General features: G+C 42.8%; 9 protein-coding genes across 9 annotated transcripts; 5 read left to right on the forward strand and 4 right to left on the reverse strand.

Moving 5' to 3' along the window:
- Positions 1 to 427: 427 nt before the first annotated feature.
- On the reverse strand, positions 428 to 1755 carry BCR41DRAFT_426749 (WD40-repeat-containing domain protein). Its single transcript, XM_022030768.1, has 2 exons — positions 735 to 1755; positions 428 to 630 (listed from the first exon to the last, which is right to left on the reverse strand). The coding sequence occupies exons 1-2, from the start codon at positions 1691 to 1693 to the stop codon at positions 471 to 473; spliced, it is 1119 nt and encodes a 372-aa protein (XP_021875512.1). The 5' UTR covers positions 1694 to 1755; the 3' UTR covers positions 428 to 470.
- A 4457-nt stretch (positions 1756 to 6212) lies between these two features.
- BCR41DRAFT_343263 (hypothetical protein) lies at positions 6213 to 7602 on the forward strand (the record flags this gene model as incomplete). Its single annotated transcript, XM_022022326.1, has 4 exons — positions 6213 to 6522; positions 6565 to 6704; positions 6823 to 7095; positions 7216 to 7602. 4 exons carry the CDS (start codon positions 6213 to 6215, stop codon positions 7600 to 7602), a joined length of 1110 nt encoding a protein of 369 aa, XP_021875513.1.
- A 1469-nt stretch (positions 7603 to 9071) lies between these two features.
- On the reverse strand, positions 9072 to 10497 carry BCR41DRAFT_390704 (hypothetical protein; the record flags this gene model as incomplete). Its single annotated transcript, XM_022028262.1, has 2 exons — positions 9460 to 10497; positions 9072 to 9352 (listed from the first exon to the last, which is right to left on the reverse strand). The coding sequence occupies exons 1-2, from the start codon at positions 10478 to 10480 to the stop codon at positions 9072 to 9074; spliced, it is 1302 nt and encodes a 433-aa protein (XP_021875514.1). The 5' UTR covers positions 10481 to 10497.
- A 322-nt stretch (positions 10498 to 10819) lies between these two features.
- Positions 10820 to 11503, forward strand: BCR41DRAFT_426752 (hypothetical protein; the record flags this gene model as incomplete). Its single annotated transcript, XM_022030769.1, has 2 exons — positions 10820 to 11075; positions 11161 to 11503. Coding segments are annotated over 2 exons (529 nt in total), but the record flags the coding sequence as incomplete, so codon positions are not given.
- Positions 11504 to 11533: 30 nt separating this feature from the next.
- On the forward strand, positions 11534 to 12413 carry BCR41DRAFT_231670 (hypothetical protein). Its single transcript, XM_022020069.1, has one exon. It carries the CDS (start codon positions 11876 to 11878, stop codon positions 12329 to 12331), a length of 456 nt encoding a protein of 151 aa, XP_021875516.1. The 5' UTR covers positions 11534 to 11875; the 3' UTR covers positions 12332 to 12413.
- A 983-nt stretch (positions 12414 to 13396) lies between these two features.
- Positions 13397 to 13666, reverse strand: BCR41DRAFT_296631 (hypothetical protein; the record flags this gene model as incomplete). Its single annotated transcript, XM_022020438.1, has 1 exon — positions 13397 to 13666. A coding segment is annotated over one exon (270 nt), but the record flags the coding sequence as incomplete, so codon positions are not given.
- Positions 13667 to 14824: 1158 nt separating this feature from the next.
- Positions 14825 to 15857, reverse strand: BCR41DRAFT_231676 (hypothetical protein). The gene has a single exon (XM_022020070.1). It carries the CDS (start codon positions 15766 to 15768, stop codon positions 15010 to 15012), a length of 759 nt encoding a protein of 252 aa, XP_021875518.1. The 5' UTR covers positions 15769 to 15857; the 3' UTR covers positions 14825 to 15009.
- Positions 15858 to 16364: 507 nt separating this feature from the next.
- Positions 16365 to 18524, forward strand: BCR41DRAFT_426754 (P-loop containing nucleoside triphosphate hydrolase protein; the record flags this gene model as incomplete). The annotated part of the gene is made up of 2 exons (XM_022030770.1): positions 16365 to 17645; positions 17820 to 18524. 2 exons carry the CDS (start codon positions 16365 to 16367, stop codon positions 18522 to 18524), a joined length of 1986 nt encoding a protein of 661 aa, XP_021875519.1.
- Positions 18525 to 19433: 909 nt separating this feature from the next.
- On the forward strand, positions 19434 to 20036 carry BCR41DRAFT_375749 (hypothetical protein; the record flags this gene model as incomplete). The annotated part of the gene is made up of 2 exons (XM_022026975.1): positions 19434 to 19917; positions 20020 to 20036. 2 exons carry the CDS (start codon positions 19434 to 19436, stop codon positions 20034 to 20036), a joined length of 501 nt encoding a protein of 166 aa, XP_021875520.1.
- Positions 20037 to 20780: the final 744 nt, after the last annotated feature.

The raw sequence follows: 20780 nt of genomic DNA on the forward strand, positions 1-20780 counted from the left end.
AATCCACCAACCTCCGAACAACAACAATCATCATCAACATCGATCTGCGTAGTGAACCATGCTTTTGGCAAATGGACTGTCATACCAGTGCCGAAGAAAGAACAGCTGCTAGAGCCTACAGAACAAAAATGTCAACATGACCACGACCATGACCATGATCATAGTGACTCTTCACATGGAACATGTGGTCAAGGCCTAGAATTACAGATGCATCTTATAGTGATGGGAGACCTCTGGAGTGTCAAACATAAGCTCATTTATGGATGTGGTTCAGCATACCCAAGCGGGCGAGTAGTTTGCGCCTTCAGATCCGGACGGGAAACTATTGAGTGGTCCAAGCCTTTGCCAACAACATACGATGAATTTATAACAGAGCAAGCAGCGTTAAAACGCAAATAAGAGATTTTTTTTTTTATTTTTTTTTTTTATTTTAAGAAAATATATAGAGAAAAATAAAATAATGCTAGAACTTAGAGTTGGATCATTCCGACTTGAAGATTATTGTCTAGATCAGATCCTACAAACATGCCTTCCAAATTCTCGTTAAACTCGAGTGATAAGATGCCTTGGGTCGACATTTTTTGTGATCCAAGAGATGTTGCCTTTGTTGCCTTTTCTCCATGTTTGTACCTAATATAATAATAATATTGTATCGATGAAAAAAAAAAAAAAGAACATGACTTTTGTACTCTTGTGATGGAAAAAAAAAAAAAAAAAAAAGCGCTTCAACTTACATGTGGATTTTGCCGCCCCCATCGGTTACAGTGAGGATATCAGGCCTTTGAGGTATATGACGAACTTGCCAGAGCGTACTATCTTCGCCAGACTGCACTTGGATCACATTATCTTTCACATCGGCTGTCTCCGTCGTTTGCTCAACTGCTAAAGTAAATGTGTGGAGTGTACCATCCAATGTCGTTGCAGTCAGTATACTAGGTTTACCCTGTCTCTTGTCAAACTCAACGGAGCAAACGCCGTGACCGATATTCCGCTCAAAGATGGGACGGTACATTCGAATATCCACCATCCGGACATCCCCATTGTCGTAACCAATCGCAATCAACAGGTCATCCGAGTCCATACCCGTGGCTCCAAGGGCTACTGACCAGGCATCGGCCTCCTTTTGACCCTTTGTTCGAGACATGTTAGAAATGGGTAGGACTTCTTTTGTCTCCTTATGGTTTTGACGCATGTCCCAAAGCTTTACAGATCCGTCACGACATCCAGTGACATATTCAGGTCGACCTGTCTGTGAACCAGTTCCATCCATGCAGTTGATGACGTCTTCATGTGCTTTGAAAGTGTTTAGGGGCACCTCTGTTCTTGAGAGATCCCAAAGTCCAACGTGCCCTTCAAAGTCGCCGGTGATGAGATTGGGTAAGGAGGAGGAGCGTGCACTGGCACGAAATGTACCAGACTTAAACTGTACTCTTTTCTCGGTTTCAGAGTGAAGAAGCAGCGTTGGAATAACATGATCCGAAGTCTTTGCTGTTGCTGTTGTTGCTGTTGAAGAGACCTTGGGGGAGGAAAGAGGATTAGTGGTCAGAGCATGGACTTGAATGACGCCAAATCCGGTGTCATTAGATCCGAGGGAGCATATCCTATTCGTGCCAGGAATCCAAAGGGCTTGGAATGCTGTGAAGGAAATGCTCTTTTGACTGATCAGCGAGACAGAGGCTGTGCATGTGGACATGAGAGGCTATGAATATTATTATTTCTATTGGTGATGATTGATCACTCAAGCACGAGAGAACATATTTGACAATTGTTTCATTCAGAAAAGAAAAAAAGTGTGTCGTATGACTGCTTGCTTGGTAAATACATCAATACATTAAAAATGTAATTGGTTGTTCAGGCATTTCTTGATGTTGATGCTCTCATCACTTTTTCCATTAATACATTCTATTTACTTCTGTCTGCTTCTCTCTTCTCTTACTCTTTTACTCTTTTATCTTTTACTCCCCATTCGCTCTCGCTCTCTTCCGCAGCTACGCACACTCACCTTACCCCCCGATAAAAATGTAATATACATTCCTTGACATCTCTCATATTTCTTACTCCTTACCCAAACAAATCATTACATGATAAATATCCATTCTCATACCTCACTCTCATTCCGTACCATTAACACAAGCAATCGAAACAGCTGACAAAACAAACACATCCCTATTCATTCAGAAATAGATCACATCCATTCGAGCTACTCCTCGCATCACCTAGATCAACTACAAGATTATGCCCTCACAACAACAACCGCATCTTCTCAGCACTCCAAAATTAGGGCTCGAAAGAGAGCGAGACATGATGGGCCCATCTACTGCTACTCAGGATTGGAATCCTCCTCCTGCCAGTAACACTAATGGCAATCCAAACAACAACGGAGGCATTAGCATCAACATGTCCAACACAGGGTCTACCTCTCCTTCATCCAATTCATCAGGCATTTCTAGTTCCCACTCAAGAAACAGACGAGGCTCTTCTTCTGCCAGTACCTCCTCGTCCTCGTCCTCTTCACTCCTAAGTTATTCATCGCCTCACGTATCATCGGCGTCGTCATCACACCACTCACTCACAATGGTTTTTGATACACAGGCTTTTACATCCGTCATGGACAACCAAAGGACACCTCCCAGAACCTTCTCAGGAAGAGCGAATGATATGGTTGAGAATCATTATACCGAACCTAGCGGATCTGTTCATCTTGAAAGACAACAGTTCACGGATAGAACGTCTCCACAGTCTGTTCAATATACCCAACTGCCATCAACCCCAGTCAACAATGACTCGAATTTTTATGAATCAAATACAGAATACCCAAGGCGACGACACCGAACGCAATCTTCACAAAATAAGCTGCAGGTACATACGCCCTCAGTTCAGTTGGCCCTTGCTAACCCAACCCTCTCAAAGAGCCTCTCAAGCTCACCAGCACCAAGTCGAACAGGCTCAGAACTAGACGGCCAGGCACGTGCCAAACACACATTCGAACGTAATGTCCGACGTTACTATTACCAGCTTACAGTGGGTTGTCAACAATCTACTTGCACCAACCGGCTTTGTCGATCCAGCAAATCCTCACCCAAAATGACAAAAGATGCAGCAGCGGTCCTTGCTGTGCAACTTGCTGCCAGACCCCGACTCTTTTTTTGTACTAATTGTCCATCAGAGCCCGTCATTCTCTTGCCAGACTCACCCCTGCCTACCATGGCTGCTACAACTCATTCTCGGTCATCATCACAAAAGCGTCGAAGCCTTTCAAGTAAAATCATGGCTTCGAAAATCAACAATACAACACCTGCTCATGCAGCTTCAGTAGAGGATTTTGGAAGTCTTAAGGACCGACGGCTTTATGAACCTAACGAGTACTCAAAATCGGTCCCCTCATTCTCCGTCTCTCACATTCTCTCACCTATGAAGCCCTCACAGCCAACGTCTCCCCTTCGTAGCAGAGATGGGTCCCCAACCAATGTACGTACTTCACCGCCGCCACCGTTGGAACGTGCAGGAACACCACTGTTTCGATCTTTGCTCTCAGTTTCACCATTCTCCACCATGTTTTCCCCTGGAAATTCAGAGGCCTATCCATCTTCATCACCCCGTCGAGCTGATCAGATTGAGACCCATGGAATACCAATGGGGCGCTCTTCTCGATCAACTCAGAGGGCCAGAAGGTTCAAATCAACCAACAATGCTTTTCATAAAGTTGAAGGATCACCATCAAGGACAGAAGCAACATCTTCGGATAACGGATTTAAAACGCCGCATCAACAGCGATCATTTAGCCCCGTGCATTCTCATCCTGACAGACCACCAAAATTTGTTGTTAAAAAAAAGAAAAGTTTTCGTATTCCTCCATCTCTACGCAAGGATGGGATGCAGGCAATGGATGAGGGACAGGATCGCCATGGAGGTAGCACCACACTTTTGGGCGAGGACGTCGTCGGGCTAGGGTATTCAGCAAAGATGCTTCGCAGTCCTCGTACTATGGGTCTATCTCAATTTTTCCACTCTGCAGCACAGGATGAAGGAGCTCCAATGAAGAGGAATCAAAAGCATAGGCGGGAAATATCAACCCCACATAGTACCAAAAACACAGCCTTTCAACCAATATTCGGCTCCAGCAGGGATCCTGATAGCGATGGATCTTACACTTCATCATCAACTGATGATGAATGCAAATATTCAGTGGATACAGATCTTAATGATCAAAAGCCTTTCGATCAAAGTCAGTTACACCATCAGCCTGGACGCACAATAGACATTTCATCGTCTCAACCCCTTTCGGATCACTCGGAGCAGAAGACTCTAGGCCAAACCCCCTATACCTACTCACGAAGCACACACTGGCGAGACTCTTCAAGCTCAACTAGTTCTGATGGAGATAGTATTGTTTGTCGAGATTGGTCAACACATACACCAGCTCTGGATAGTGCTAGTTCTTACGGCGGTCTTTCATCACCACTGCCGCCATTGCCGTCGTCTTCATCATCTAGCAGGAGATCCTCTATAAGTGAGGCTCAAGAATCGAAGGTTGTACTTCCCTATTTGAATTTGCAGCTGCTACGACAGGCTATTAAGACATACAACTCCTCCTCACCTGATCTCGGTTCTCGATCACCAGAGCTTTTGATATGTAAGGGATTCCAGCCTATGAAGGCTACAGGGATGCAGACTCCTGAGGAAGAGGATAGACTCTTGTACACGACATCCAATTACCTTGATTCGGAATACGAAAGAAATATGGACAACAGCATCAAATCTCTCTCACTCCTAGAGCTTGGAGACGATGATCAGGAATTTGTACTAGAATATCAAACATTTGCGGCGGCCAAACCTGTGCTCTCTGAAGACGAGAGTGTTCGATCATTGGAAAGTATAGATGGGGACAGTGACCCGAAACTGGATGTCGATCAGATTAACCTATCAAGCAAAGAGGGTACACTTTCACCTTTTTCAAGTTCAGATGTCGACGATCCCATTTCTCATTCCAGATTTGGATCTCCCTCTCGTTCCACAGTTTCGTCCTCAGCATGTCTTGAGGAAGGCGATTCGACATTCTTGGTGGACTCTTTGCGTTCCGTATTTTCGTCCGCATCTGCTTTAGGCTCCAGTTTCCTGGTGAATGAAGATAGCTGTGAACTCGAAGAGGAATCATCTCATACAAGGATCATCGTCGGAGGCATTAATTTGGAGGCTTTGCGAGAGTGTTATGAGATGTTGATTGAACTCAAACCTCGAACCATTTTCGCGATCCAGGTGACTAATTCCATGGAGATTCTGTTGGCTCGATTAGAGCTGGAACAGGAGGCTGCAAATGGGTACAAAACTTGGACGGAGCAGGAGATGAGAGCTATCATCATTCTTCTCATGGTTAGTAATTGATTTTTTGTAACTTTGGTTTCCATCCAACAGTTTTATATGTGTTAATTTTTTTTTTTTTTTTTTTTTTTTTTTTTTTTGTTTTGTTTTGTTCAAAAGAATCCCTTCCTGTTTGAGCAACCCTATCAAGAAACTCTTCTTCGTCGTATTTTGTTGATATTCACAGCGTTCTCAGATACCGGCACTCTGAAACAATGGCTTTCATACATGGACGAAGAAGGGATGGCACAATTGGTGACACTATTCAAAATGTATCTCTCAGCCCATTTTACGCCTCGACCTACAGGTGCCAACCATCCAGCAATCTGCGCAGTAAAGGGCTTAAGCATCCTCTATGAGGCAAATAATATTGGTGCACGTCGTGAACAGGAAAAGCAAAGACGCTTAGCTATCAAGAAGGCTATGGAAGGTAGACAGACAGCTATCCCACAGGCTCCGTCCACCATTTCATATAAATACTTTTATTCTGGCGTCATGGAGGCATTGAAGTTCAAGGATGAATACCAAATCTGGCGTGAAGGATGGGGCAAAAGGTATGGTATCATAATGAAACCACATGGACACCAAACCGTCATTGTTATATACTATGCTATACTATACTATACTATTCTGTACTAAATGTTGGATACGGTCAACTGTTTTATTATGCTTGGTAATATTATAGCTCGGACCAAAAAGCATTTTCATATTTCGATTACCCTTTCCTTCTTTCACCAACATCCAAATCTCATATTCTAAATCTGGACGCTTTGACACAGATGGCGGGCCACTATGAGGAAGCATGTGTTCGTCATGCGCTTGCGGACCACGCACAGCGTCTCCTTCCCGAGACAATGACAGCATCTACCCGAGAATTTCAGAAAGGAATAAGAGCTGGATCATCGCCATACCTTGTTCTTGAGCTCAGTCGCAGCCGCCTTGTGGAAGAAGCGTTTGAGCAGATCACTAGGAAACATTCGGATTTGAAGAAGCCTCTCAAAGTGGCCTTTGTTGATGTTGGAGAAGAGGGGATGGATCAAGGAGGTGTGACCAAGGAATTCTTTCAGATCATTGTTGAAAAGGTTTTTGATGCACAGTTTGGGCTGTTCAAGGAACTGGAAGAAGGACGTTGTTGGTGGTTTGAGGGTGTTTTAGATGGATCAAGTCATGTGGAGATGACAGAGAAGGATATCCGGATGAGACTAGTGGAATATGAGTTGGTGGGTATCCTTGTTGGATTAGCACTGTATAATGGTGTAATCCTGGGTGTTCGATTCCCGACTGTCGTCTATCGCAAACTGCTAGGATGGGAAATTAGTCTTGACTCGTTCATGGAATCTTTTCCGGTATGCACTTTTTTTTTTTTTTTTTTTTTTTTTTTTAATATCTCAAGTAGTTGTTATTTATTTGATTTTGCTAGAATATGCCACTAACTTGGTCATTTCTTTATTCTTCTTCTTTTAGGCTTTGGGTCAAGGGTTAGGACAAATGCTTACATGGACAGACGGGGATGTGTACGATGTTTTCATGCGCGAATTCGAGATCTCTTATGAACACATGGGGCAAGTCACGACTCTTCCTCTTGTACCGGGAGGACATGACATTCCAGTGACGAATGAGAACCGAGAGGAATATGTCCAAGCATACATGAACCATTATGTCCATCAACATATCCAACAAGAATTTGAGGCATTCCAACGAGGATTTGAGAAGATTTGTGGTGGGGAGGCGCTTAAGGTATGGGAGGCTCGAAAATTGAAAATTTGCGTAAACACTCAGAATAAGGAATCATAAAAGAAAAAAGGTCTTAACTTTTTTTTTTTTTTTCTTTTTTTTTTTTTTTCCTCCAATGAATAGCTTTTACGACCAGAAGAATTGGAGCTTTTGCTCTGTGGGAACTCTGATCTGGATATGCACGATCTTGAAGCAAGCTGTCTATATGATGATGGGTATAGTCCAAATCACACTCTGATTAAGGAATTTTGGGAGATTGTTCATGAAGACTTTACAGCGGAACAACACAAACAGCTGTTGGTGTTCGTGACAGGGAGTGATCGGGTGCCGATTAGAGGACTGAAGGATTTGATGTTTGTGATCCAGAGGAACGGTCCGGATTCGGATCGGTTACCGACGGCCTTGACGTGCTTTTCACGGTTGTTGCTTCCAGAGTATTCGAGCAAAAAGAAGATGAAGGAGCGTTTAGTGACAGCGATTGAGAATTCAAACGGCTTTGGACTTGTTTGAGCAGAGAATTTTTTTTTATTTTTTATTTTATTTTATTTTATTTTATTTTATTTTATTTTATTTTATTTTATTTTATTTTATTTTATTTTATTTTATTTTATTTTATTTTATTTTATTTTATTTTATTTTATTTTATTTTATTTTATTTTATTTTATTTTATTTTATTTTATTTTATTTTATTTTATTTTATTTTATTTTATTTTATTTTATTTTATTTTATTTTGCAGGTTGTTTTTTCTCTCTTTTTTTTTTTTTTTTTTATTTTAAACCCTTTTTTTTAGAGAAAAGAAAGATTGTAATAAAGAATTATTTATTTGATCTACTAAACAAAGAATAGGGTTTCAAAATCGGTTTATTTGGAAAAATTTATTTGCCAAAAAAGATCCCTTTTCTTTTTATCAAGAGCATTCCAAAAAAAAAAAAAAAAAAAAAAAAGAGAACATTCCTTCATCTCCAATTCACACTTTCCGATATAAAAATGCCGTTCAATTCTGATCGCCGAAAACTTTTCTCGGAGCTCGAACTTGCCTTTGGAATTGGTACTGGAATGGTAACGCTCTATACCAACCGTAATTTGCAAGCCTTGTGGGACATGAAGAATGACTGGATTGTCTGACCAGACGCCAAAAGGAGGAGAGAGCTAGTCCAAGTCATGAAGGAGGAAGGCCTTCCCGGCTGCATTGGGTGCATCGATGGGACTACCCTTGCTCTTGCACAAAAGCCTGCCATAAATGGAGAAGTTTACTTTGACCGCAAGAAGAGGTTTGGATACACTTGAATACCTTGTTATGACCGTTATCAATTTCAGCACAGAGGCTATTAATCATTTCATTATTAGATATTCCGTTCCAATGCAGGTTATCTGCGATGTAGATAAGCATATCATCGGAATACATGTTGGTTTCCCCTGGTTCCTGGGGTGATTCCGCTGTTTTCAAAGAGCTGCCTCGTTACCAACAACCATCTCGATTCTTCTCGCCTGGAGAACACCTTCTTTCGGACTCAGCATATGACTTATCAAGGACTTGTGTCCCCCCCCCCCTCCATACCATACAAGGTTCCTGTAACAAACAAAATTGAAAATAGGGAATTCAGTTATTGGGTTGCAAAAGCTCGCGTCAGGATCGAGCATTGCATCGGAATCTTGAAGTCTCGATGGGGCTCCTTACGGGAGATGAGACAACAAATCCGATCCGAGGCAGATATGCAGATTCTAGTTCGATGGGTAAGGTGCTGTGTAACTTCATAACATGCTCGCAAGTCTCGGAGATGCATGGGAGGGAAATGTACTTGGAGGACATTTTTGAAGAAGGCAATCCAGTGCCCCCAGCAAGGAATTGAGAAGAGCGTTAATGATTTTAGAGAGGAGGATTTGAAGAAAATGAGTTTGGAAATAAAGTATGCAAAGGGATTGTTATCTTTGCGAAATTAAAGACGAAAATAATAAATATGACAATATATATATATATTAAGGAAGCAATTTTATTAATGACTGAATCTGTTCGATGGTCATGCCTTGTTCGATCGCTGATTTCATCAGCAGCATAGTTTGTACTTTGAAGTTTTGCTCCATCTTTTGCTTCTCAATCTCAATCTTCTGCTTCTCTCGCGCATCCTCCTTCTCCATTTTCTGCTTTTCAAGTTCAAGTTTCCGGTCTTCCCTCTTCATTTGCTCTTCAATCTTTTGTTTTTCGAGTATCATTCGCTTTTTGTCCAGCTCTAGCCTCATCATTTCTATATTTTCTTTGGCTTTAGATGAAAAATATTAGAGCACTTTTATACCAATTGTGGATGTTGATTAAAAATAAAAAAAAAAAAAAAAAAAAAAAATGCTCAATTGATTGGTTAGGCCTTACCACTGATAAGTTCAAACGATGAATAGAATGATTTTCTTGGCGTCTCCGGAAAACTACCCAGATTTAGTGTCGGCGGCTTTCTGCGTTCTTCTATCACCCGGGACCGCTTCCTGGCGACTGAAGATTGCAACGATCCAGCAACGGTCAATTTTCGCTTCCGGTTACTATGCAGCACGGACGATGAGATGGAAGAGATGGAAGGGATGGAAAGATCACTAATGTCCTTGCTGCTCTCATCATTGAGATCAGTTCCCTCTCCTTTTGCTCCCATGTCAGATTCAGTGCCAGCACTAAAGTCATCATAAAAGCTATTATCAAAGGCATTATCAGCTAGGGTGCTATCTCCAAGAAACTGGTCATTCTCAATCGCTTCTTGATTTCCAATCGGTTTGTTGAGATCCATAACCTCCTCTTCCTCACCGATCAATCGACGACATGGAACCTTTTCAATGTCTTCCTGGCTATTTTCCGAACCATTTTCACATCCGGAACCAAATGTGAACAGAGGAGCGACATTTGCCCTTGGATCAAAGAGAGCATCCGTTCTCGCATAACAGATGCACATTTTTTCGAGCTTGTGCTTAGTTGTGTAGATCCCTTTTTTGCGATCCTCGTCAGTCACACCAAACCCTGTCTGGTTTTCCAACTTTTTGGTTTCTGTAAAAAGCTTAAGATGTCGACGGAAACGCTCTTGCACAGATTTGGTATTAAGTGAGTCTCTACCTTTGTTTTGCTTCGACACAACTTGCGCCAAAGTTGCCCAGCCTCGGTAAGAAGACTGATGAGGCTTGCCAATAATTGTTTGACCTCCGTAACCAAACACAGACTTAAAATTTGGAGGATACTCTAACCATGTCAGAATGCTCTCGATATCCTGCTTTGTGAAGCGCCCCTTGGGCGTCTTTGTAATCGCAGTCGGTACTTTGGAAGAAGAATCGGCTGCTGCAGAAACTTCCTTAGGCTGTTCATTCTGTGACAAAGTAGATGACTGAGAGATTTCAGATCGCTTCATGATGTACATGTGTGATTACTTGTGAGAAGGTCAAGAGCCTCAGTTTTTGTTTTTTCGAAAATACGCCCAATTCTGGAGGCGCATTTCATATTCACTGACTGGCCTTTTTGTTGACTGTGTTTTTTAGAAAGAGACGCGCCAATTTATTTGGGCCAAATGCTTAATTTTGAAACCCCACAAATGAATAGCTTTTCTTCTTCTCTGCTCAAAAAGTGATTTTATAGGGGGTAATTGTGTCTTTTCATTTCTGCAAAATGGACTTCGTGCGATGAAAGCACGATATTGAGGCTTTTCAAGCTGTGAAAGAAAAAAAAAAAAAAAAAAAAAAAAAAAAAAAACATCCCAACAAAGCGACAGAAGCGAGCTTGATCACTCTTCTACTGCTCAAGAACAACAAACCATCAATCAAAATGAAAATGAAAATGAAGCGCCTCTGATTAGGACTCGCCCATTGTATGCCAACAACAAATCTGCTCAACCAACGCGTGTACATCAACACTGGCACCAGCAGCAGGAAATTCAACGTCATCAGCAAATTCATCAATTTCAACACCATCAACAGTTGCATCTTTCGCAGCACGGTCGACAGCGCCCTGTAGTCCAGGTAATGTGAAGCTTGTTGTCTTTGTTCGATCAATTAAAGGTAATCGAGAAAGTTTAACCAAATCCATTTCGCTCCATTGTTGTAGAACGTTGGGGGGTTCACCTCTCTCTTTCATCCCAACCTCCGCTCTACTTTATCTATCCAACCCGGGCTATCCTGTGGCAAACTTTCAGACCGAGTTTACCCGCTCCACTTTCTCCTGCTTCCTCCTTCCGCTCCCCTACTCCCCCTACTCATTCTTTGTCTCCGCCTCCTCTTGGTGCGATGTCCTCCATTTCATCGGGCTCGAACGCCTACCACGTTGAGCTGTCTGGACAACCTTCACGAACAAATCTTAAACGTAAAGCGGCGACAGTGACACACGACTCTTTGGCGTCTCGCAAACGACCATCTTCGTCATCGTTACAGTCATCAGAGTTAAAGACACAGTAAGGCATTTCAGGTAGAGGGCCATCATTCTCTTTCAAAAAAGAGCACGAAACATATATTGCTAGGCAGATGGCGCTTCCCGAAAATTAGCCAATTTTAACAGCAAGAGGAAAGGCAAAAAAAGATCGCCGATCGAAACGAGATGTGAGGGCTCAACAAGAAATTCACTACAGAAGAAAGCAAACTGGAGATTGGCGAAAGCCAAGTAAAAAACAAAGTGGAAGCCATGTATAGGATCTTTTGCAAGGAATGCACTTTTTACAATTCAACTGAAAATAGTGATAAACCTGATGGCCTAACCATAGACGAACAGACGAATTATAGATGTCACTATTTCTTCATCCTGTTCGAGGCTGGTTCAATATCAGGCGATGATGATATCGTTGTTCATGATAACGAATCATTTGTCCCTCCCCCCCATGACGCGTCGGGCCAGTGTCAAGGTTGATGTCGTCCAGAATAACGTTGAAGATGTGGAATGGTCAGATACTGAAAGTAGCACGAGCGAAGACAATGACGAAAACAACGATGATGGTAACAACGGTGGTGACGATGATGTTGGCCCTGGTGACTACGGAAGACGCGCAACATCAGCAGCCTCGACTATTGTTACAATAAAGTCAACAAAGTCAACAAAGCCAATAATGAAATCAAACCAGGAAACGTTGTCAGCCCCACCAAAGACAAAAGGATCACAGCAAAATGACATAATTCAAGTGGTGAATTTTATGCGCGAGACCGAAAAAACAAAAGTGGAAATGATAATCAAAAAAATGGAAATAGAAAGAATCAGGATAAAAATGGAGGAGGAAAGAGAAAAAAAGTAGGCTAAAAATTGAGGAAGAAAGGCATTCGATTTATAAGAGAGAGCGCGAGCTGGAACTACGGGGCCGTGAACTGGAATTACAAGAGAGAGAGAGCTTAAATTGGCATTAGAAAAAAGAAAATTGCAATTCCCAGAAAGTGACGCCCGCAGTATTACTAATGTGAATGTTTACAATCCCAGGTCCAGGTCCAACAGTGCTTCGCCAACTAGGTTTGGTACAGCTCATAATAATAGTCAAGTTGTTCGAAACACTCTTCATACTCTTCATAGGAGATTCTTATTTCTATAGTGATGTCTCATTAAACGTTATCGCTTTTAGTTTTGCTCGCTTGATATCGCCAAGTACCTTCATTGCTGCATCGTAGCGTTATACTGCTTTCCAATCACTAAAGTCAATGTCTTCTTCAAGACATTCCTGTGCTTGGAATCCCTCAGTCACTCCATCTTGCACCTCACGTACCCATTTTTGTTGTTCCTGTCCTTGCTCTAATGTTGCTTTTGAATCAGGGTCCATGAGTTCCTGATCATCTTTATCAAGTCTCGTGAGGACATTGTGAAGGACGACACAGGCTAGTACATGGGCTGTAGATACCTCAATGTCTTCTTGTCTTACAATTCTAAGTCGTAACGAAGTCAGAGATGGAAAACGACCCTTGAGCATCCCAAATGCGTGTTCAATCTTTACTCGAACGTGGCTGAGATGCTTATTGAATTCCTTTGCATTGGTGGTACGACCTTGCATTCTGGAGTAGCCTGTCATTAGGGTGGGCGACGACTTGTATGCCGCGTCTCCCAATAGATGTTCCTCCCCAAAAAAATATTCTTGTTTTTTTGTAAATTGCTTCGTTCTCTTGAATGCACTAGAATCGCGCCAAGGCCCATAATAGCCTGTATAAAATGCTGTAAAGATACCATCATGATCGCAAATCGCTGTCGTCCCCATTGCGAAGCGTCCTTTCCTTGTAGCCCAAATGTCTCGCTTCCAAGATGGGGCGCACAGGTAAGGAAGATCAGTCCCATCAACGAAACCCACGACATCTGGAAATCCTTTCTTTGCGAACGCCAACTTAATTTCCGCTTTTCTGTTGGCATCGGGCCATTTGATGATATCGTTGGCTTTGGCGCAAAGTGCAGTAACAACCCGCTGGTAATACTTGTGTACGATACCAACAGATACACCCATAGAAGGGCCAATCGACTCGTAGGAAGCCAGAGATCCATTGTGCATAAGTCGTTGGAGAGCAACCATCATTTGAATTTTGACGCTTGCTTGACCCTTATTACCGGTGGGCTGGAAGCAAGGGTGGTCCTTAATAAGCTCAACTATATGGCCAAATAACCGTCTGACTATATCCAGTGGTCCAGTTATATACTTCCTGGCAGTATTTCCTGAGTAATAGCATCGTGCAATCTTTCCACATTATGAAGCTCCCGAGGCTGCTTTACCTCTATTGGGAATAGAATTGTGTCTGACTTATTGACGTCACCGCCCTGTTGAAGACATATCAAACCGGGGCAAACCATACTCTATCCCAGGACATCTAAAATGTCCCTGCAAATGGTGGTAAACGATTCACCAAGCCAATGTCTCTCTTGAAGAATTCTAGAATATCTCCCTCTGTAGAAAACCTTCTATCCTCACAAAATACTGAAATAGCTTATAGTGGATCTCGCGAATTGTAGTTCTTGTCTTGTACTGGCCTGAGCCTATTGATGGATTCGATACGCTTGCTGATGCGTTCCGAGCCAATAGGCAAGCAAAGGTCGGTGAGGTTACGTACCAATGGGATTATCTTCGTCGCATCATCTTTAGGGTTCGCTATCTCACGACCGTAAGAATAAGTGCGTAGGCAGTACACACTATAAGTGCTGACAGGACAAAGGCTAATAATTAGTATGTCGTTCAAGTAAGCGGAGACGATAATACCTTTTCGACGGGCCCAACCAAGTACGGGCTTTAGCATCTTGGTACAGACAAGGGGTGACAGTGATAGGCCGAATGGAAGGGTTCAAAACTGAAGCGCTTTGCCTTTCCATTGAAACCGAAGGTACATGTACTTCCTGCATGATGGGTGAACCAGAACATGTAAAAAACGTATCGCTCAGATCTATGGAGGTCATATACTTGTTTCTCTTTATTAAATTGCATATTTGATGGAGTGTTTCCATTTTGAAAGACCCTTTTTGGATGTATTGGCTCAATGGACGGAGATTCAATACTGGTCTGATGTCGCCTATCTTTTTTGGAATAACGAAAATGCGACTGTAAAATCCTGGACCTGTCGCCTCCTCGATGGCTCTCTTGTGTAACAGCGCTATCACTTCTTGTTCAATGACCGCCTTCTCGTGATTGGAAAACTAGTTCATGGTCCGATGAGGTGAGCGGCTTGGCGGCTCTGTATGGAATGGGATTTTGTAACCTTCTGTTATCACGGAGTTGACCCACTCGGAGTCGGACAGAAGCTGCCAAGCACACTGATAGAGGTGAAGTCGTCCGCCCACTAAGTTGTTCGACTTCCCTCCCCGTCCTTTTCCCTTGCTGTACCGAGAGCCGCTCCTGTTGTTGCCATTCCTATTTGGACTGGGCGATGGTGACCGCCTCGATCTCGAAGGGGAGCGTCGATGCGACTGATTAGACGTCTCATTGCGATAGTCAATCCAGCGATCGCGTGAGCTCCTTTAATTATTATATCGATCGTTGCGTCTATGTGGTTGGTAAGTATGTTTGCCTTTGTAATATGACCTGTCTGACCTGTATAATCGTTTTGACGATTCACGAACGACCTCAGTGAATTTTCTGGATTCAGCAATCTTGTCAGCCTCGAGAATTGGAGGTGTGGAGCCTATTGGTTTGATTGTGTGCCCCAGAGAACGAAGTACGACTTGCTCGCGGGTCCTAGTAATGTGAGTTGCAATTCTTTCCAACATGACTCGAATGACATGAAGAATTGCCAGCGATGAAGCCGACCACTCTTCGTCAGGGTTACCTCTGTTGACGATTTCTGAGGCGTACGTGTCGATTGGCCTTGTGCAGTGAGCCAGCATGCTCTGGATCTGGGCCAGTTCTTTGTCGATAGCCAAGTTAAATTTTGAGATACCAGACTGGCTGGGAACGTTGGTGAGCGGAGCTGTGTAAGACATGTTGGCATTGAGGTGGAAGTCTGCCATATCATAAATTTTGTCGTCCTCAGGGATCCGTGAATTAAAGAAGTGTCGACCTTCTGCTGAAGGGACGTATTCAATGAGCTTTTCATAGGGGTAAAAGGTCACTGCTGTCTGTTTGCTGACAACGTGTAGATTGTGCCCTGTTTCACGATGTTCATCATTTTGACGACGCAAATCGTCAATTTCTTTTCGAAGAGCAGTGATGAGATCGGTGAAAGATTGTTCAGTGCTTTGGGGCGAAGATGATAAAGAAGAAGCATTGTTGGAGCTCATTATCTTAGTTTTACACGGAGGGATGTGTTCCAGCAGTGCGTGAATAAAAGAAAGAGGTGGAACATCTGGGAGAGCCCCACAATTTATGTACATGTAATGGTCAAAAAAAAAATAAAAAATAAAAAATAAAAAGCTTCTTTATTATCAGTATCGCAACCCTAGGCTCGACCCAGCCCTCTCTAGTTTGAAATGTGACCGGAAACATATCAGTTTCCTTTTTAGGTCACACATAACTAGAGGGGCGAAGAATTTTTGAGTGTTTTGGCGTGGGTCCGAGAAAGGAAATGGTTGCATTTAATTGAGTCCACTGCGTGCACTTAGAGAGATAAACGTGATCTAGTCAGGCACAACAACAAATAAAAAATAAATCAAACAAAAGTTCAAAAAAAAAGCCTTCACACTTCAGCAACACTCAAAGCTTCTGAACCTCACCAAAAATATCTAACTTCAAGGTAAATATTTAAGAAAGAAAGAATAATAAAAGATGAACTACAATTGTTCTTGTCCGTTCTTTTGATCTGATCTATGGCTGCGCCACCATTGTTCGCTGCGCTTCTCATATCCTCGTGTAAAAAAAAAGAAAAATAGTAACTATAATGATCACTCCAGAGATTGTCAAAATTGAGTGTGAGCGGAAGTTTGGATTGACACCCAAGGAGGATCAAATAAAGGTCATCCAATGTATTGACCAAGGAACAGATTGTGTCCTAATCGCGCCATGCGGATGGGGCAAAACGCTTGTCTATTTCCTTCCTCCGGTTCTTTGGCTAGAGCAGACTATCCTTATAATAAGCCCTCTGAAGGCGACTATGTGGGAACAATCTGCAAAGCTAAACAAACTTGAGATCAGGAATGTAGCTTTATCTGCTGGGGATCAAATTACCTCCAACGAGCAACTAGTTAAGGATCTTTCCGAGGGTATCTACAGGGCTGTTTTCGTAACCCCTGAGCTCTTGTTTGAAAGCGACCACTTAAAAGGAATCTGGAGAAATAAGAGATGGCAACAGCAATTATTGGCCGTGATTGTAGATGATGCCCATGTTGTGAGTACATGGGGCGATAAATTCAGGGAGGCATATTCAATGATTTTCTCCTTTCGACCTACGATCCGAAATATACCTTTTATTGCTGTTTCGGCTACGCTCCCCAAATATCTACTAGGAGACGTTACTCGGGCAATACGAATGGAGGATCCTCTAATCATCAATCTTGGGAATGATCGACCAAACATCAGATATGAGGTGAAGATATACTGCAGGAAAAAGGGCGAGCGCTACTCACATTTCAACTCCCTCTTGAATTTCAAAAAAAAGACTATTGCCTACTTTGACGCAAAGAACGAGATGATGGGGGTTTTCGAGCATTTAAAAAGCGTGGCCGGCAGCAACGCGTCTAAAATCGACGTTTTTCATGCTAATTTATCTGAAGAGGGCAAAATTCACCATTTGGAGCGGTTCGCACAGGGAGAAATCTTGCTACTCCTTTCAACAGAAGCGGCAGGAATGGGATGCGACATAGGTGATATCGATCGAGTTGTTCAAGTCGGCGTACCCGACTCTGTAGTATCACTTGTTCAACGACTCGGGCGCGCAGCCCGCGATCCACAGCGGAAAGGGGTTGGCATTGTCTTAGTAGCGGACGGTGAAGTTAACAGCAAGCTTTCCAAGGATGCAGCAGTCGGAAGAGCGGCCCCCAAACGCATGAAGTTTGATCAAGCTGTCAACGACTTCATCAACACTAAGTTGTGCAGAAGAGCTGTACTTAACAACGTATTCCAAAACCCGCCTGGATACACTGAAGACTGCTGTGATTTGTGTAGGCCTTGCCTGGACGAAGATGTGTCGCACAACGATGTCCTAAAGCGTGCTCCAAAATGGGTATTGAGATGTTTTTCAGATATTAGAAGTCAAGGAGATCAAAAGTTGTTTTTATTATTGTCAAACGAGAGCCTTTTATCAAGGACTCTCTATGACCGTCACATGATATTCTGACCTTATGAATAAAAATGGAAGTGCACCTGAGGTGCACTCCCAAGCCTCGGTACGTAACAGGTATCTGTTAGTGCGCCTCGGACTGCCGAACAGAAGAGGCTTGCAAAGGATATCTTGGTTTCGTGGCGACTTGAAGCATTTAACCGAGATCTATATCCTATATGTAGCGAAGCCACTCCCAGCTGCGTATTGCCTGAGAAGGTGCTCGAAAAATTGGGGGATAATTTTGGGAAGATCACAGATACTGCATCAATCAACGAATTGACAATATGGACACCGTTCTTCGATTTCCACTTGAGCCAGGTGGCAGGAATATTGAAGAGATTGAATGCAGATATCAATGATGGCAGCCAGCTACGGGATGTAGCGGTGTACCTAAAGGGATCAACTGGAGACAATCATACTGTGCAGACCAGATGCGCCGATAAGCCGCTGGAAGGCGGAAGTTTCCTGTATGGGGATAAATATCAATTGCTGCACCGTCCTGCCCCGATCTCCAGGGATTTCCGGAGCAACTCCAACCCAAATACACAACCCTTGCCACTCTTTCCAGGCGAATTTTTAGAACTAGACTTGCCCAGAAAAGAATCCGCTGCAGTTCAAGAGATCCTGTCGATGGATGTTTCCGAAATACCAACTTCTCCAAGCTTACGGTCGTGGCGACTAGACTGCCCATCGGATGCGCCCATACTGCCACCGTCCCCCATATCCGAACTTCCACACCAAGGCCACAGTTTAAGATCATTGATTACTCCACAGCTTTGAAGAATAAATATGGCAACTAACAAATAGTTGATGAAACAGCTTTATCATCCACAAAACAAACGAAATCCAGAAAATTGTTTGGATAGACGCGTGTTCTTTTTTTTTTTTTTTTTTTTTTTTTTTTTTTCTTTTGATTGCAAGGACCTACAGGGTAATGAATTAATTTTCTGCACTTGATGTACAGTCGAACTTGCAATATCCGGACATCCCACTGTCAAACTTGTCCGGATAATAATATATAGGAAGTTTCGAAGAGTTCAAATAGCACCGCTCAACTCATACAGCAACAATTAAAAGGGCTGTAGCGACGACCGCAGCAGCAGGAAGAGCAGCAACAGCAACAGCAACAGCAACGACAGCACCTACAGCATCAGCTCGAACCACATCAGATAGGAGCACAATTACAGCAGTATCATGTCAAGATCAATCAGCAACACCAATATCACCAATATACGTTCAACTTTATGCAATATATTTACAACAATCAATGCCAACAACAGCAATCATCTCAGGGGCTGTCTAGTCCTCATCCTTCATTAGCTTTTCTTTTACTGGCTGCTCCTCCTGCTCCTCCTCCTCCTTCTCCTTCTCTCTATTGGTGGTACCCAATCCACCAAAGGCATCATTGTTATCCACATCTCGACTCTATCTATGTTCTCTGCAGTCAACGACTCAATTGCCAGAGGACTCGGGAGCATCAACATCAAAGAAAAAAAGAAAACGAGAAACATGGATCTCTTATACATCACAAAAATTACGCGCCTGATTGATTTGAATTGTTTCAGGAGCACAACACGTGGTTCATTTTCTTCACAGAAACAAATAAAGTACGAGATCAACATAATTTTGCCTCTCAGCACTCACTCATACTCCCTTTGTAACCTTGCAATCTTGTAACACTGTACAATCATGCCAAAAGAAAATAAATCTACCTCTACACGTCCGGCACAAGAAAATAAATCAAAGAATTCTACACATCTGGCACGAGAGAATAAATCAATCAGAAATTCTTCACGTCTGGCACACAAATCTTCAATGTCGCGAATCTCTAAATCAACCACAAACAACATCAAGTCTTCCAAGCCAATTAAACTGAAACTTTTCTGCCTTGTGGAAGGAGAACCGGAATTCTCAGTGATCATTCGTTCCGACCAAACTATTGACGACTTAAAGGATGCCATTAAAGCAGAGAATGAAAACACTTTTAATGGTACCGATGCGAAGGATCTTATTCTCAAGCTCATCCCTAATGGTTCAACAGTAGAGGAACTATGCAAGTTTCCTAAAGAGTCACTCAAGGCCCTTGACAACGTACTTGAGAAACTCCACACTTACTTTCCTGACGAGGCAGCAGATAATCTCATTTACATTATTGTTGAAGTACCGAAGCGAGGTATGTCTTTAGTTCTTATTGGACTGATAGTTTCGATTTAAGGCGTCAAACTGCCTTCTAAAACTATTCTATTTGTTTAAATTTTAACAAAGTTTCGAAAAGAGATCGAGATCAGCTAGAGAATGACGAGAGTGATAGGAGCTCCTCTAAAAAGGTCAAGCTAGAAAACATGAGCCTAATGGAGGCGATTAGTGCAGCAGGACTTGCCCAAAAGGCTTTAATAAACGGCGATCCTGATCCCTCCGTCCTTACAAGTAAAGAACTGGTTTCAGTACTTGGTAATAATGGCGTCAGGGTGGGAAGGACTGACTTGTACTATTCAATATCCCAAACGGCCACTTCCCTCCAAAACGCATCATTTCAAGAATTAGACGTGATATCCAGCCCTTTGGGGACAAAGCTTCCTGTGATCGACACGGAAGATCTGTATGTACGACAAACTTACAAAGAATTCTACGATGAGATCATCAAGAAGTATGGTGTAGGTGGGGATATAAAGGCTGAAGACCCCCAAATGGTTCTCACAGGGACAGCCGGTATAGGAAAATCATCCTTTCTCGTATACTTCGCCATCCGAATGCTTGCCACTAGCAACGAGGAAGACCCGCCTATTATCATCATCCAGCAAAAGGAAGGTTCATCGTGTTATGCTTTCGGTGGAAGATCTACTATTCGAAGTGGGGAGATAAAGGATTTCAAATCCTTCCTGCAACTACCCAGCACTTGGTTCCTAGTCGACAGCTCACCAACACCACTGCTCTTGAAATCCAGGACTATCTTCTCGGTATCACCAAAAACTTTACTTTCTAGCACGAAGGGGTACCAAGAAATCATGAAGAAGGTCATATGGAAGTACTACATGG

The sequence above is a fragment of the Lobosporangium transversale genome (genome assembly GCF_002105155.1).
Source record: "Lobosporangium transversale strain NRRL 3116 chromosome Unknown BCR41scaffold_77, whole genome shotgun sequence".
Lineage (NCBI taxonomy): Eukaryota > Fungi > Mortierellomycota > Mortierellomycetes > Mortierellales > Mortierellaceae > Lobosporangium > Lobosporangium transversale.